The 18,697-nt window shown below is 34.0% G+C and overlaps 1 protein-coding gene across 1 annotated transcript in view; it reads right to left on the reverse strand.

The window, feature by feature from the left end:
- Window positions 1-14,645, reverse strand: part of tsc1b (TSC complex subunit 1b) — a 40,888-nt gene extending 26,243 nt beyond the window's left edge. The window contains exons 1-6 of the mRNA XM_056445820.1: window positions 14,588-14,645; window positions 7,862-8,085; window positions 6,080-6,183; window positions 3,717-3,869; window positions 634-778; window positions 303-457 (exon numbers count right to left, since the gene is read on the reverse strand). Of these exons, the coding sequence (XP_056301795.1) occupies window positions 303-457; window positions 634-778; window positions 3,717-3,869; window positions 6,080-6,183; window positions 7,862-7,970 (666 nt within the window). The 5' untranslated portion in view covers window positions 7,971-8,085; window positions 14,588-14,645. The remainder of the gene's footprint in view (window positions 1-302; window positions 458-633; window positions 779-3,716; window positions 3,870-6,079; window positions 6,184-7,861; window positions 8,086-14,587) is intronic.
- Window positions 14,646-18,697: the final 4,052 nt, after the last annotated feature.

Consider the following 18,697-nt stretch of genomic DNA (forward strand, 5'->3'; position numbering starts at 1 on the left):
GGCTAGTGGGGGTGTCTGTGTAACCAGCCACAGGTGAAATCTACCAGCATTTGGAGGGTGTTAATGCCAAACCCTGTAGGTATGATATGCACACATAATACTTTGTTTTTGAGCAGTAAAAGCAACAGGAAATGAAAATCATCCAGGCATTTGAGAGGGGAAAAAAAACAGGATAAGCAACAATGCTAAAATTTTAAATAAAGCGTAGTTTAAAATAAATACCTTAAAATAAAGTAACCGAAGTATTAAATCTCATGTATTTGAAAAACCTCCTGCAAAAGCAACCGTGACTGCCAGCTCACCTTGACCACCTCCTCAAAAGTATCCATGTTCTCCTTCATACTGTAATGGGAGCGAAGGTATGAAACAAAATTGCAGGGGTACATCCCATACAGCCGGTGGAAGAGTGAATAAACGCTTGCGTGCAGATGGATGAGATAAACCTCCGGTACGTGTCCTGTCAGCAGAGATCACACAGCTAGTTAACATATAATCTAAATATTATGAGGCCTCATACTTACTTTTCTAATTTCACTAGAAGATTAAACCAAAGCAGAAACTTTTTTAAACAAAATGTACCTCAGAGAAAAAAAATTGTATATATCTGCGTCATACTAAGCAATTCATTCATACCTGGGTTTCTTAGGTTCCAAGACGCCAGACGTCCAAAGATATCAAAAAACTCATAGAGATGTTGCTTGCCAGCTTGAGGAATCATGGGTAAAAGTGTGATGAGCACCAGGACTCCAGTTATCAAAACCACAACATCTGTGTCTGTCTGTAAAACATCAAATATCATATGTGTATGTTACAATTACAGTACAAAAATGTACAACAATTTATTAGAACTGCACACTACGAATCATTTATTATACATTAACAAATGAATTTATCATTTGTTAATCAATAAGTCTACATTAATAGATTTTTATTCAATTGATCTTTAGTGTCATGGAGCTTTTTACAATGTAGATTGTCAAAGCAGCCAAACATAGATGAAGTTCTAGCAAATCAAAACTGCTTGAGTCCAGTTTTCACAGTTCAGCTTAGTTCAGTGTAATGTAAATGTCACTGCTGAAAGCCCAAACGCTAAAAAGCAACTCCACGGATGCTCACATCAGACACATCATATGAGAACATATATAATGTGCTCATTGATTATACTTTCATACTTTGCTTAATTTTTGTGTCTTGAAATGAATATTCTTTGTTCCAAATCACTGTTGTTCATTTCTCTTTTATGTTTGGAATATTTAAAGGGGACTTTTTAAGCAAAAATCATTTTTATAACTTAGTTGTGTGGCAACCTTCTGTGAATTTAGCCAGCCTCTAATAAAAAAAAATTCTATTTTTTTATAATCACACTTAATAAAAACAGTCTGCAGAAACACTTTGATTGCCATTCTCCCTTTGTACATGTCATCAGAGGGGACAGTCCCTTCCATTAGTGACAATCTCTCCTTCGTTAACATAAACAGCCCTGAGTGAGAAGTCACCATCCGCCATTAGAGTTTTCATGCCATACAGGCCGAAGATAATGTCTAAAAGTGACTAAAGAGGCATTATAAAATTTGGAGTTTTTAGGATGCACAACTGAAAACTGTGGTCTTTATAGACTACCTTGTTCTGAACCACTTATTTAAACATTTTTAACATTAGTCATGTTTTCTTTTATCTGCCAATATGCTAACGCACAAGCATTTGTAGCTCCGCCCTCTTTTGAATCTCATTTGAATTTAAAGCGACAGTCTCTAAAATGGCACAATTAGGATCAAAGCCAAAAGGGGCAGTTTCAAAGAGTTATAAAAGGTTATTTGTAAAGTACTTTGAGATGAAACTTCACATAAACACTCTAGGGACATCAGAGATTAATTTTACATCATGTAGAAGGGGGCATAATAGGTCCCCTTTAATTGTCATTTATAAGGGATTTCAAAGCATAAATAGTCCTTACTTTAGATTAGGTTACGTTAGGAATTTGTGTTAATAAACCATTTGTTAACACAGAGAGTAACTATTACCTCATGTTTGGAATATAAGCTGTATAAATGTTCAGTTGAATAGGTTATTAATAGAAGGTCTAGCATGTTTAATTTTTTTTTCGTTCTTCACGAGGAGTTCTGTCATGTGGGTGACACTGTGAAACAGGAGCACATCAGTTCTCGGTTATATCAGTGGGTGCTGCCTTAATGCGCTGGTCAGGTGATCAAAAAATAGACTGCATATTTACTTATGGGTTGGTCACGGGTGGATAGGATCAAGTTATGCAATCTTTAACTACCTTTTCTAAGATAATAAAATGTTTTAAGCAATTCCATCTGACAGACTGGTGCAAATATGCAAACATCTCCATTTTCACAACGAGTTTTTGAGTTCTCTCATCCTTCCAACAGAGTTTGTTCTTCTGAGGTCATCTGGAAACATGTTCAGTGCCGCGAATACATTGCAAAAGCATTTCCTGCTTATTCAAATTTGTCATTAATAGTGAAAACAGTTTAATATAGGCTTCTCTGAAATATTTCAATTTAATTTTATTTAGGCTAGAATATTATTTTATTTAACAAACCAACACAATCTCATAGCAATTTGTGTTTTGGTGCATATAGCGCACTTGTTTTGAAGAGCTTTACCGCAAAATGTTATTTGTTATTCTTGTTTATAGATAACTGATTAACAAAAGATACATTAAAATTAAGATAAAATTATAGCAAATGAAATTTGTTTCAAAATGATTTTTTTTCCAAGAAAAATATACAAATTATATTTTTGTACCCTCCACTACACAACTATACGAGCTGATGATTTGTTTCGCACTGTGGAAAATAAGGATTTAATGAATACTCCACTGTGACTGTATCACAAGCCTGTCATATATTTGCTAATTTCATAACATATCATTATTTTAAAGATTATGTCTTTAAATATATATTTTATAAATATATTTTATATCTGATTTTTCATTGCTGCTGCCATGTGCTTTCATTTTCTCCACACTTGCGGAAAGTTCAGGTGAGAGATTGTTTAATAAGCAACCCTGGCAGGAAAATATACATTTAGATTTCAAAGAAAATATCTTAATATTAAAAAGGAATCATAAGTTTGAGCCATCCATGTCATAATGAATGTACTTAAATAAGGTAGTTATTAGTTGTCTGCAAGCATCAGTGTTTATTGAGATTGACATGAGATAAAAAAAAATAAAAAAAAATTCAAATTGAGATAACAAATATTGTTATAGCAACACTTGTGACTGCTTTGGGAAATAACGCTCGTCGTAGAAGGAAGGAACGTGTAGTCTGGCACATTTGTTACCAAGGACAAGTCAAGATTTTATCAAAAAATAATAAATAAATAAATAAATAAATCACATAATCTGACATAGTGACTTTCGTAACCGACAATAAAAACTGTGTGATCTGACCAGGGCTTTACTCATTCTGAATTATCTTAAAAAACCAACAACTCTTACAAAACAGGTTTGTAAATAATGTAATACTTAAGTTAGTAATGAAGCATAAATCCTTAAATTACAAAAAATTCAATCATTTAGCACATTATACACTTGCTCTTAAGCCACGAAAGATCGGCATACTAATGTCTAATACATACTAATACTAATTCATAGTGTGCAGTTATAACAAAGTGTTATAACTCTCAAAAAATCATCCACTTAATACCAAACAGCAAATCAGATAAAGTTCACACTATAAGCTTACCTTGAGGCATTTGAGGAGAGATAGCAGCAGCGGATAGTGCGCGATCTTGTGGATCCAAGATGGCTGCTTACGAACAACGTGCCCCAGGAGAGTGAGGGTGGGCAGGCGACAGGGGGCTTTAGCCATGCATTCATTCATTTTATCAAAAAGGTGCTGAGAAAGAGACCAAAAAAATTCAAGTCATATTATGAACCAGACTTATTATAACTGCTGCTCTATGCACAGCTAAAGGTTTAAAGCCAATGATAAACTTTCTGTGAAAGCTTAATGTGACCATTTTCAATTTCACACGGTTGTTTTTACAGCATTGATGTTGTAATGTAATTACAATACATTCAGTTAAATAGACTTAAGCATCCATTTGGTTGTTCAAGAGTAAAAAGGGATACAAGACCATTGTAACCAGTCAGTAGCAACAGGCTAGCGTAGAAATTCCATTGAAAATACTGGGGTAAAATAAACTGTCATGTTTTAAAGACATGGGGGGGGAGATGGAATTTAATGCAGTGCTTCTTGTCTGATCTGTAACCCACTTCATATTGTATATCTATCAGGCAGTGAAGATCGATGACAATTTTGTAATGGAAAAACCCTGGGGCTGCCTGGCAGAAAATTAAAAGTCTGCGTGCATATAGCCCATTGAACCTGTTCCAAAACTTCAAATTGCCAGTTTTATATATGTGCATCATTAGTAATAATTAATGCATTATTGTTTTTGGGCAACTTGGCTAATATAAAAACACGATCAAAGCATCAGCTAATTCAATGGTAATCTAATCTAATAAAATATAGCTAAGCAAGCCACAAACATCGTTTTAAAAATCTACAAAAAATTGGCCAGAATAAAGTATGTACTACTACTACTAATAATAATATTAATGATAATAATAAAAGCAACCATAATTAAGATGAATTATGAAACTGTACAATTATTTTTTATTATGAATTATTTACTTTATTATAATTTTTATATTATTATTTATAATACTAACATTTATATTTACACATGAATCAACCTTTTGGAGTCTGAAACTACACAATATTCGAAAATTAATTTGTGAAGATGGATGGTTTTGACAATTGCTGTTGTTTACATGCTAAACTTAAGGTACACAGTTGAAGGCAAAATTATTACTTTTAATTATTACTAAAATTATTACTCCTGTGACATTTGAATTCATATTCACTTTCATTTTCACGTTTTCCTTGCCGGTTTTGACTCTCGCTTTGTTTTGTTTGTTTCACTGTTATTCTTGTCTGCTGTCTGCCTTCTGACCACTTGCCCGTTATTTGTTTACAACTCTGCATTATCTGCATATACCTGTTTGCCCCTTTGTTGACTGTTGCTTGCCTGACCATTCTCTTGAATAAATTGAGAAAGTTTTATTCTTTTAGTTTGACTGGAAAAGGGCTTTTTTTTTTTATAAGATTTTTTTTAATAATTGTAATCTATTATAAGATTTTTTACATTTTCTACAGAACAAGCAACTGTTGTCCAAATGACTTGCTTAATTAACCTAACTTGTCTAGTTAACCTAGCAGCCATTAGCTAGCTCTCTGCAACTCTCACATGGTCGCCCATTGAAGTTAAGCAGGGCTGCACCTGGTCAGTACCTGGATGGGAGACCACATGGGAAAGCTAGGTTGCTGCCGGAAGTGGTGTTAGTGAGGCCAGCAGGGAGTGCACAACCTGCGGTGTGTGTGTGTGTAGGTCCCAATGGCTGTCTTTCGGACTCTCTGTGGTCGATAAAAATCCCAGCATATACTTCGAAAAAGTGTAAGTAAAAAAAAATTCTGCATCCTGGCCAAATTTGCCCACTGGCCTCTGTCCATCACGGCCTCCTAACCTTTCGCATATCATAATTGGCTTCATCACTCTGTCTCCTCTCCACCAATCAGCTGGTGTGCGGTCTGGCGCAATATGACTGCCGTCGCTTCATCCAGGTGGATGCTGCACACTGGTGGTGGATGAGGAGTTTCCCCTCAATGTGTAAAGTGCTTTGAGTGTCTAGAAAACACTATATATAAATATAGGGAATTAACCTAAAAAACCTAGTTAGGCCTTTAAATTGCCCTTTAAGCTGAATACTAGCATCTTGCAAAATAACTACTAATATTAATATTCATTACTGTCATCATGGCAAAGACAAAAGAAATAATTAACTTGAAATAAGATATTAAAATGATTATGTTTAAAAATGTTTTGAAATTAAAATTCCACAAGGAGGCTAATAATTTTACCTTCAACTGTAATTTTCCATTTTCAGTACTTTGTTGCAAGTTAAACACACTTAAAACTGCCGTGAAGCAAGTTTAAGATTGTGTTAGAACAAAACGCTGAGAATCTATGTTCAATCAGTCACCTTATCATGTGGCTCCCTCACTGAGGACAGGATGTGCACTGTCTGGGCAGAGTTGGTCTCCAGGAAATAATCCACCAAGCCATTCAGCAGCATGGACCCTCGATCTGCAAAACACAAATCAACATTAAATGATGCAATGAAACATTCAAAAGAATTAAAGGAATTAGGGATGCATGATATTGGGGAAAAAAAAACTGACATTGTGGTATTTTTTCTACTAAAAATGTTGTGATAGGAAAACTATTTCACCAGAAGATTTGAATAGTTCTATATGGAAATAGCTCTGTTTGGATTTTTAACAACTTTTTAGGGGGCTACATCAGCTATATGCAGATGTATAACTATAATAGCATAATACACAAATTACAAACATAGATAATGCAATACAGCAAAAGTTCCAAATGAAATAAGCAGTACTTTATGTGTTATGTTTTAAGAAACGCTGCATAGTCTTCACTCTACAAAATGAAACGCAATTAAAGGGACAGTTCACCTAAAACTGAAAATCATTTCCTCACCCTTCACTTGTTCAAAACCTATTTGAGTTTCTTTTTCTGTTTAACACAAAACAAAAATCCAAAAAATGCTGATAGCTGGCACCCATTGACTTCCATAGGAATTGTTTTCCTACTATGAAAGTCAATGGGGGCCTTATTTTACGTTCAACAGAAAAAAAGAAACTCATCAAGGTTTAAAAAAGATGAGGGTAATTTTCATTTTTGGGTGATTTACCCCTTTAAACTTTGTAAAAAGCTACAAACATCTTTGTTTTTTTCATAGCTCAATGCTCTAAAAGCAAAGGTGCCCAAACTCAGTCCTGGAGGGCCGGTGTCCTACAGATTTTAGCTCCATCTTGCCTCAACACACCTGCAAGAATGTTTCTAGAAGGTCTAGCAAAAGCTTGATTAGCTAGCCCAGGTGTGTCTGATTGGGCTTGGAACTAAACTTTGCAGGACAACACCGAGTTTGAACACCCCTGCTCTAAAGTATATACTCTAAAGTTTGCTCACACAGTAACAACCTGCAAATGATAAACTCAGACTCTATTATCATACTTTGCTATTAATCCATAAATTCTGAACTGTTATTTGTTGTAACCTATATTACAGCTGCACAATATATCATTTCAGCATCGATATATTGCAATGTGTGTGTCCGCAAAAGTCACATCGCAGGATATGTAAAGTTGAGTTGGGATTATTATTGATCAAAACCACCATATAACCATAACAGAGTGAAAGTTTATCACTGGCATGTGTTTTAAAGACATTTCAAGAGCATTCGGGCACAAAAAGTACAACATTTGTTACTTTAAAGAAGAATAATTTGACAGAAATTTTAATACACGGATGATAACACAGTGTTGTTTTACTATGATATTTAATTATTCAATTTCTGTACCTGTTTATTATTAATTATTGTACTTTTTTCTTTGCTCTATTGTAATTATTTTTGCTTACTATTTGTTTATTAATGCTTTATACACTATTCATACCTGTACAAAATTACCGTTCTCAATCTAAATTAATGATTTCTTTACAAACGGAGCTATTCGAGCCATGAAAAGGTGAAATTGTGTTCATGTCACAATAAATATAGCAGAAAAACAAAATATCGCAATGTCAGATTTTTCCAATATCGTGCAGCCCTACTATACTATACAGTATGATCACTGTGACTTTTGCAGATGGACATACTGTGATGTTCATTCTGAAGCATTAAATTGTGCAGCCCTACTATAAATCAAGTCATGCAAACATAGAGCGGCAGTTCTGTCTGCACCTGTGTTGAGGTGTTCATTAATAAGGCCCTTGATCTCATTCAGCTGGCGGAGGTCGGAGGTCTCCAGCAGGGGAAGCAGATCCCCCACGTTCAGCTGTTCCCTGGACATGACGGTGTGGAGGGTCTCTCAAACAGTCTCTCAGACGTCACGCTCACAGCGTCCCGTGTCCTGTCCAGCCTGGAGGGGTCCCTGGGCCTCCCGTCAAAACAGTCCCCAGGCACCACTGCAAGACACATTTGAAGACTTACATCACTTCACTTTTCTAGATGTGCTTGTCTCAATGAAATATTCATGAGAACATCTTGCAGTTTCTGCGTTTAAGTAAACTTTCCAATTCGAGAGTGAGAAAAACATTGGAGAGTGCAAAAAAGTTGTATTGTGCCATTATGAAGTACACTTGATATCATTGACATCAAAGGCTTGGACGTTTTAAGACACGCAAACATTTTTTAAAACAACACTCTTTGGTAAATAGGGTATATGCCGAGCTAGTGTGTTTCCCATACTGATAAGCTTCCGGTGATCTGTTATTGTTATTGTTACTGTTATTATCTGTTAAGTTTTTTTCCATTTTATACGGTTCTTTTTACAGCATTGATGTTGTGATGTCATTCAAATACAATCAGTTAAACAGACTTTGGCATTCATTTAGTTGCTCAAGAGGAAAACGAGACAAAAAGCCGTTTGCTCACACACGCCTGTCAGAATTGGCAGGCTAGCGCAGAAGCTCCATTGAATATACTGGGGTAAAATAAATGCTCATATTATAAAGACATGGCGGGGAAAAATGTTATTTAATGCAGTGCTTCTTGTACAATCTGAGACCCACTTTATATCAGATATCACTTAGCCAGTGGAGATCGCTGATTTTTAAAGAAAACAAACCTTAAACGCGCCGATTTTGCATTGGCATACACTTCACCGGAAACGATTAACCCAGGTTACTGGCAAATTAAAAGTCTTATTAGCCTGCTTCGGCATATACCCCATAGGCTCATTTTACAACTCTCCTTGAGTTTAACATTAACATATAAAACATTACCATTTAGCAGTTTGGGAACACTTTTAGCTTAGCTTAGCATAGATCATTAAATCAGATAAGACCATTAGCATCCTGCTCAAAAAATGTGTTTCGATAATTTCCCTGTTTAAAAGCTTGACTTTTCTATAGTTACATCGTGGACGAAGACCATCAGAAAATGAAAAGTTGCTACTTTCTAGGCTGATATATGGCTAGAAACTATGCTCTCATTTTGGCATTATGATAATCAAGAAACTTTACTGCTGTACCATGGCTGCAAAAGACCACTTTTTTCATGTTCTGCATAATATAATAACAACTATTCATTTTCCCTCTGTCTTAGTACACAACGTAACTATAGAAGTGTAAAGCTTTAAAAAGGAACATTATCAAGACTCTTTTTTTTCAATGAGATGCTAATGGTCTAATCGGATTCAATTATCTATGCTAAGCTAAGCTAAAAGTGCACTTGCTAGACCCGGAGATTGGTTAAATGGAAAAGGTTTTAGAATACAAGATTTACATGTTCAGACCTGTTCTTAAACAGACATGACAAAAGTCAGTTGTCACACCAGCCTGACAACACCAGATCAACACATAGTGAAAGCCAAAAAAAGAATTCAGTTCACTGAAACCAGGGAACTGATGAAAAAATTTGGTCAAAATAGATTACACATGCAACATAATTAAGTTAGCTATATTTGTTATGATATCTGTCAGTGGTGTTGGTTCAAAAATGTTTCTTCCAAAGTTTGCGTGCCTATAATTCTGACTTCAACTGTGCATGTATATAGGTTCTATACATTCTATATATATGCAGTATTCTGCCAGTAACAGCACTCGTCCAGCCTCTTTACCCTTCACACTTGTGTATTACTCCGCCCACATACAGCAACAAGCAGAGGACACTCTACAGTTTGACAAATATTGCAGTTGTTAGACAACATAAAGTACTTTTTTTAGTCGAGAATGTAGTTTCTTAGATTACAATTATACAGTTTATTTATAAGAATAGTGCCTATTTTTAAATATTTATAACTTCCGAGAAACAGTGCGTCGAACAGATCAAAGACAGTTAACGTTGACCATCTACAAGATGGCCACAGAGACTGCATAATAAGCCCTTAGAGGAGAAAAAATACAGTGTAATTTTAAACTACAGCTGATCAAACCCTTACAAAACTGGTAAGTGACTTTCTAAGTTGATCTCTTTCTTTTGTATGTTGCAGTGCTGTATTTATTCCATAGTAATTGTAGTGTGTTGAGTGTGAGATGGGACTCATCTTAAAGTCTTAAAACCGGAGATAGCCACCTGTTTCTAATGCGTCTCCTGTTTTCGTTACTGAAGACTAGTTAAATAAACAAAAAGAAAGAAGAAATGGCCGCGTTGTTTAGCATTTTTCCTTATCATAAACACAACAGTAATCTGGTGGTGTTTGCTTTGCTTTGGTTTTTTCAGGGTTAATTATTATGATCTCCTGATTGCAACAGAGAAATACTAGGAAATCTCTGTAGACAGATGGCATTTCATGCCGTTCAGCCTTAAAATCTTAAAATGTGAGCAAAAATCAGCTGTTTTGTCATCACTTTAGATATTATGCTAGAGAATCATTCAAATACTAGCTCTAAAGTAATGTTTATGAAGTAGCAACGGTTCCTGCTGTTCTGATGTCAGCTGCAGATGTAAAGGAATGGCAGAAGAAAGTAGTTCCTCCTTTAAAAGGATTTTGAGACTCCGTGTTTGATTTTTTTATGTACACGATTATGCCATCGAACTGTTGTATAAACGCAATATCATACTCGTAGCAGTGCGATGTGGCTGTATTTCGTCACTGGTGGGACACTAAGGCAACGCTTGTGTGCCAACGCACGCAAAATTAAAACGCCTTTATTAACATGGCTAATATTTTAAAACAGCTATATAATTTAACATACCTGTAATGTATGCAAGGTATTTCAAGATGATTTTAAATAATTTATAAGTAATTTATATTTTGAAATCTTCATTTTTAAGGCCTTATATGGTTCAATGCAGCTCCTTTTGCAAATCGTTCAATTTTGTTTATTTCCAATGATTGAATAAAATGTTGGTTGTTTACGCTCATCATAACTGATACGCATTCCATTTCAATAGGAATAATATGTAATAATGTTGACACTGAGATGTGGTATAGCATTCATTTTAAATCTTGCACACTATTACAAGCGCATTCAAAGTAAAAGTAATAGTTTTCCTTAATACTTTTTTAACCCAAACCCATTTAAAATTTACTTATGAAATGAGCATTCATGGAAATGTAAATGTTTGTTGATAATGGAACAATAATATATATAAACTATACTATATAAACTATACAATTCAAAACTATAAACTATACAATACAACATTAATATTAAATAACAGTAATCAACTGACCTGATGCTGACACCTGAAGACAGACTAGCAAAACAACTTCCGAACATAACAGATATTTTTCATAGCATTTAACACTAAAAAGGCTTGCACATCTCCATATCAACAACTCCAGATTATGGTCTTAACCTACATCTTAACCAGCTTAATCTTGAGAGTAACGCGAGTCCCCAAGACCTGAAGCTAACAACTGCTAAGTGGACACTTTCTCCTCATTATATCAAACAGCTGCTAGAAAACACAAACCACTGCTCTAAGGATAACTCAGTGGAAGATGACAACCATCTAGGGAAAGGTGACTGCAAGAATGACCCTTCAATGTTCCATACAAAGACGTTCATTGATTAACTTCATAATCATAGCTCCCAAACTAAAAGCACGTATCACACTCATGGGGGAAAAACACACTAATAAGATGAAGTTCTGGACGACCTCTTCACGAACTGTGGCTGTGTCTGCCAACTGGAAAACAGGGTTGTTAACAGCACAAAGAAGCTTTATATGCCATGTTTAGAGCCACATAAACAACTTCCTTAAAGAACTTGTGTTAAAGCTTTCAGTTTCTCAAAGAAATTTCATTTCTTATATACAAAATCAAGTCACAGTTTTTAAGAATCAAGTCTACACACTCAGAAATAAAGGTACAAAATCTGTCACTGTGGTGGTACCTTTTTAAAAGCTTCACTTTTGTACCACACAAGTGAACATTAGTACCTTTAAGGTTCACTTTTGTACCTTTATGGTTCTATGAGGAACACATTTGTATTTTTTAAGTACTATCATGTACCTGTAAGGAACAAAATAAATGTAGTTTTTGAAAAGGTACTGTCCCAGTGACTGAGTGAGGGCTTTAAAAGCATTCACACCTAAAAAACTGTACCGTTTTTAAGTTTAACAAATTAATAATAATTAAACTGTTTATATAACGAAGATTAAGCAGTATTATTTTATATTTGATAATTAAATTACTGTACAACTGAATACTGTTCAACTTCTCGGAAAACAATTGAACGCTGTTTATTTCATTTGTGTCCTTTCCTTTGTTGAATTTGTCTATGCTTGTAGATTATTTCTTATATTTTATGCAAATGCACTTCCCAACAGAATCACCCCAATCAATCTAAAATGATAGATTAAATTCTTTCCAAATAGTTATTCAGTTATTCATCTAGTACAATTGTGTTCCTATTGCAATATATATCGCAGATTAAAAAATATGGCAATGTTAGATATATCCCTATCATGTACTAAGACCGACAGAAAATGAAAAGTTGCTATTCTCTGCGTCCAGAACTATACTCTCAATCCGGCATAATAATGAAACCTTGCTGCTGTACCATGGTTGCAGCAGACGTGATCATATTATGCAGAACTGTTACCTAGCTGGGGACTATTTTCAGGCACTGCGTAATAGCTTTTCATTCTCTGTTAGTCTTAGTACACAATATAACTATAGAAGAGTCAAGCTTTAAACAGGAAAAGTATCAAAACTCTTTTTTGAATAAGATGCTAATGGTCAAATCCGATTCAATAATCTATGCTAAGCTAAGATAAAAGTTCTCCCATCAGACCCGGAGATTGGCTGAATAGATAAAAACATTATACTTTGAAACTGAAGTGGAGTTGTACAAGGAGTCTATTTCCAAAATAATGTGAAGTGTTCTTTTAAGCATACAAGATTCACATGTTCAGACACTAATAGTATACTTTTGTACTATACAGGTGGACATTAGTACCTTTAAGGTTCGCTTTTGTACATTTAAGGTACTATGAGAAACACATTTGTACATTTTAAGTACTTTTATGTTCCTGTAAGGAACAAAAAAATCAGTTTAGTTTTTGAAATAACTGTCCCAGAAACAGATTTTGTACATTTATTTCTGAGAGTGTAAGTGTAATAATGCTAGTCTTCCACTTTCATATACTATACACTGTACATTTTAATACTTTGTATAGCAAAATATGAGGTCACACTTTATTTTGATGGTCAGTTTGTTGAATTTGAGTTACATTGCATCGACATGTCAACTAATTCTCATTAGATTATAAGTAGACTGTTAGGTTGGGTTTAGGGTTAGTGTAAATTGACATGTTTCTTAAAGTCAGTAAAAAGTTTAAAGAGCAGTATCAGCAGATATTAAGCAGACAGTCAACTAATACTCAAGTAAACCATCAAAATAAAGTGTTACCAAATATGATTATTAACATTATTTGTCAGGATTAATAGAAAACGCCCAATAAAAGGAACTCTGTGTAACAATAGTTTATACAGATACATACAAATAAAATCTTGCCATGCATATTTTATTACATGACATAATGAAATACTGTATTTTACAAGTAATTATTTTGTAGTTTATATCTTTATACTTTAGCGATATCTTTTTTAACTACTACAAGACTACACTTATCTTGTAAGCAAGAAATATTTAAAAATTATTAAACATTATACAATTTAGCATGTTAACTCATACTTTTCTTAAGCACAAGTCAGAATAAGCATGCTATTTCATTATTATATAATGTTATATACTCATGCATATGATTATTTTAACTATAACATGACATTAAAAACATTTTTTAAAACATTAAAGTATTTATTTTATATGCAATTTACAATGTAAAAACATTTTAATTCATCCACAAAAATAAACGTTATTCTAACTAGTTAAATGACTTTACACACATAAAAGGCAAGCAATGGTCATACAGTAAGAGCTGGAGACTGCATTGCATGATTTGCATGCACACAACAAATTCTGTTCAAAAGCATACGGTCTCGTGTGCGTAAAAGACAGCAAATAGCAAAAAACATATGTCTGTATTTTAACGAATGCACGTCCTAAAATAACAGCGCAAGCATGTGCAGAGAGATGTTGTGGTTTGATCTGCATGCACTGACAGCAGCTGTGTGTTGAAATGACCACTGGCGTAAACAGCGCAAGAGAACAATGGCCAGAATCTGCGGGACTGTCTCCAAAAAAACGCTCCGAAAAAACCAAACATCCCCGCATGCATTTCAACTCCCCCCTTAAACGCCTACATGCGTGCGGGGAGATTTGTTAGGATTCGTTTCAAACTGTTACATTCAATGGGGACTATTATTTCACTGACAGTCCCAGGCAAGTGAGCCTTATTATCGACAAGCTTACTGCAAATCAGAAATAACGCCCGAGAAACTTTATAATGCACGTAAAATACTGAGAAGCAAGCACATCTAACATTCCGACTGTCAATGTGGATGATGTAAAAATATCACCCTAAAAAATATCGTTTAATAAACCTGTTTACCTGTTAGAGAAACTGCACTCCACAGGGCGCCGCCATCTTGAACACCTCACAACCCCTCCCAGCGCGGTCGCCTTCCGCGAACGAACAGGAGAAATAATCCCCGAAAGCTCAAAAACACGCCTGTATCTGGACGCGGAACATAGACATATTCAATGAATGTTATTAGAAATGACCTGCAAGCGTACTTTATGAATGCAGGGACCTGTGACGAGAGCAGGACTGACGTGTGAAAGTTTTAGAGGATCCTGCAGTTAGGCCCTGAGTTGTTTTTCTGAAGGGTGGAGGGATGCAGAGCTCTGTAATGCGGCTTTCGCGTGACTCAGGTGGTGAGCGCATACACGCTGAATTGGAACAGCTAAAAGTTTCTGTTTTTTGCCCAAAATACACTATATATTAACTGTGTAGTCCTTAATGGAATTAATACATAAAACGCAATAAAACACAAATTAAGTTTCACTTAAATACATAATTTCGAATCATACAGAGAAACATTCTATCAATAGGCTACACGAATGAATGAATGAATGAATGAATTAATGAAGATTAGATAGAAAATAAAAATATGTGCTAATGCATTAGTAAATAATTAATAAGTAGGGGTGAGAAAACAGAAGTAGACATTTAAACACCAAATTCAGGCACAAAATAGTGAATGAATGAATGAATGAATGAATGAATGAATGAATGAATGAATGAAAACTAGATAGAAAATAAAAATATAGGCTAATGCATTAGTAAATAATTCATAAATGGGGGTGAGGAAAATGGGAGTAGACATTCAAACCAAATTCAGGCAAAAATAATGAATGAATGAATGAATGAATGAATGAATGAATGAAAACTAGATAGAAAATAAAAATATAGACTAATGCATTAGTAAATAATTACTAAATAGGGGCGAGGAAAACGTAAGTGGACATTTAAACACCAAATTCAGGCAAAAAAGAATGAATGAATGAATGAATGAATGAATGAATGAATGAATGAATGAATGAATGAATGAATGAATGAAAACTAGATAGAAAATAAACATATAGGTTAATGCATTAGTAAATAATTAATAAATTGGGGCAAGAAAAACAGAAGTAGACATTTAAACACCAAATTCAGGGAAAAAATGTGAATGAATGAATGAATGAAAACTAGATAGAAAATAAAAATATAGGCTAATGTATTAGTAAATAATTACTAAATAGGGTCGAGTAAAACGGAAGTAGACATTTAAACACCAAATTCAGGCGAAATATTATAAATTAATGTATGAATGAATGAATGAATGAATGAATGAATGAATGAATGAAAACAACATAGAAAATAAAAATATAGGCTAATGCATTAGTGAATAATTAATAAATAGGGGCAAGGAAAACAGAAGTAGACATTTAAACACCAAATTCACGCAAAAAATTATAAATTAATGTATGAATGAATAAATGAATGAATGAAAACAACATAGAAAATAAAAATATAGGCTGATGCATTAGTGAATAATTAATAAATAGGGGCAAGGAAAACGGAAGTAGACAAATTTAAACCCCAAATTCAGGCAAAAAATAATGAATGAATAAATGAATGAATGAATGAATGAATGAATGAATGAATGAATGAATGAATGAATGAATGAATGAATGAATGAATGAATGAATGAAAGTGTGAGCAAAAAGAAAGTCATCTTAAAGTGCAAATAAAGCCACCCTACATATACAGGCTACATAGACATACAAAATGACGAAAAATAAAGGTAGCCTAGCCTAAAATATAATATTGAGTTATAAAGTATCTACATTTAAATAAATAAACAGACCAATAAATAAACAAATAAATAAAGATAAATGGTCAGGAAAAATAAAGTAAACCAACTTAAATTTTGAATATAGACTGCAATACATACAAAAATGAAGGGACAATGTAACTACTTTAAAATCCAAGTATTGACTTTTAAACTATTTAGGTTTTATAATATATAAATACACAAACAATGGTGATAAAAAGTCAAGTAAATGAGATAAAAAAAAATCTCTCAGCCACCTTTAACTTACATTTGTTTGTTTGTTTTCTTCATAAAACTGAATTGTGTCTTAGACTCATTGGTCTGAGATCATCATTGATCCGCTTTTGGTTATGTAATCACATGAAGGTGAGGCCACAAATGTGTCACAAAGTTATTATACTTCCTTTCAGTTACTTCATCTTAATGTCTAATTTTATATGCTTATCATCTCTTGCTTTTTGAGAAAGAGAGAGAGAGATTTGTATTTTTATTTATTTATTATTATTATTTTATTAACTACTTATTTATTTACTACCATTTAGTTTGTTGCTGTGTTGAAAAAAAATCAAAAGGGGGCTAATAATTCTGACTTCAACTGTATATATATATATATATATATATATATATATATATATATATATATATATATATATATATATATATATATATGTATGTATATATATATATATATACATGTATAATATGTTCTTTTTAATGTGAACTTTAGAAATGCTTTGGCAATTCATTTGACAAAACATATGGCAAATGACAAAAAAGCAATTATTGAATTGAGAGGGAGAGAGAAAGAGAGAGTAAATAAGTGCTAATGGAAAATTAAATTTGGCTGTGAATGAACTGAAAGAGAAAGCAAGAAGGGCCTTTTACGCTATTAAAAAACCAACACAAATAGAAATTTCAGTTTGAATCTGGCTCAAAATTTCCCAGTCAGTGATTGAACTTGTGAACTTGTGATTGAGTTTGATAAGTGAGATAAAAATACAATTGAAAGCCTACATGCAGAGTTCTGAAGGAACATCCTCAGAGTACAGAGGAACACACCCTGCAAAGTACGCAGGGCAAAATTAGGCCAGTATCCTCTGTTCAAGCGCATTAAGAAACGAGCCGTCAAATTTTGGAAACACATAAAAATGAGTGACCCCAACTCTCATAATTTTAAAGCCCTCAAAAACCAAGAAATGGATATTGAAAAAAGCCCCCTGATTCAAATCGTCCTGAAGCTATAAACACAAACCAACATACGACCAAATATGACTACCAGCAGGTAACATCAGGACACGGACATGCTCATCCACAAACTAAGCCCAATCAGATAATAAATGCATGAAAAGAAGAGTATCTGAAGAGCAGCAGGAAAACAAAGTAAACTTTAATGTTATTTAAACCTAAATAGAGATTATACCACAGCAACATATCTGAGTGCAGTAAAGGACAGTAAATTAAGAACAACAATGACCAAATATGGGTGCTCACAGTCTGACTGTGGAGACAGGCCGACACAGACAGAACTGGCAACCCAGAGAGAGCCAGAGAGAGCCCAGGCAGAGGTGGAGCCTATCTAGATTATTATAATTGAATCATTGTAAATATACTGATTATTCTTGTTTTATTACTGTTTCATCCTAAAATATTGATTGTTAAATGTACAGTGTTTGAGAACTGGGGAAAAATTGCTGAGAATTTAAAATTAATGAGATGTTAGAACCCGTCTTATACAGTTTAAAATTTTACATAGATTTTATTGGACTCCTAAGAGACTGTTCAGAGCAGGTTTCAAAAACAGTCCAGAATGCTGGCGATGCCAAGAAGACGCAGGTGACCTATTTCATGTGTTATGGCAATGCCCAGAAGTCCAGCATTTTTGGAGAGAGGTGCATAAATATCTTGTACAAATATCGCAGACCCAGTATGACTTTTGCCCAAGCTTATATAAACTTGTTGACCCATGTCCCTTAAGCCACATGAATAAAGCTGAATCACAGTGGATACAGAGCTGTATCATGCTAGGCAGACGGGTGATTGTTAAAAACTGGAAATCTTCCAGTAGACCTCTGATCTTCGACTGGATCTCAGAGTTAGGACGAATTGCAGCTTATGAAAAGCTCTCTTACAATTTATATGAATGATTGAAATTTATTTTGATAAATGGGGAAAATTTCTACATTTCTGCGACCCACAATGTTAGTAAACATGTAATGAGACAAAATAATAATTAAGGTTATGATATTAGCAACCCCCCCCAAAAAAATCATAATATGATATACTGAATAATAATATGATATATTGAATAATAATATGATATACTGGATAATAATGTGATA

Source organism: Danio aesculapii, chromosome 21, assembly GCF_903798145.1.
Source record: "Danio aesculapii chromosome 21, fDanAes4.1, whole genome shotgun sequence".
Taxonomy (NCBI): domain Eukaryota; kingdom Metazoa; phylum Chordata; class Actinopteri; order Cypriniformes; family Danionidae; genus Danio; species Danio aesculapii.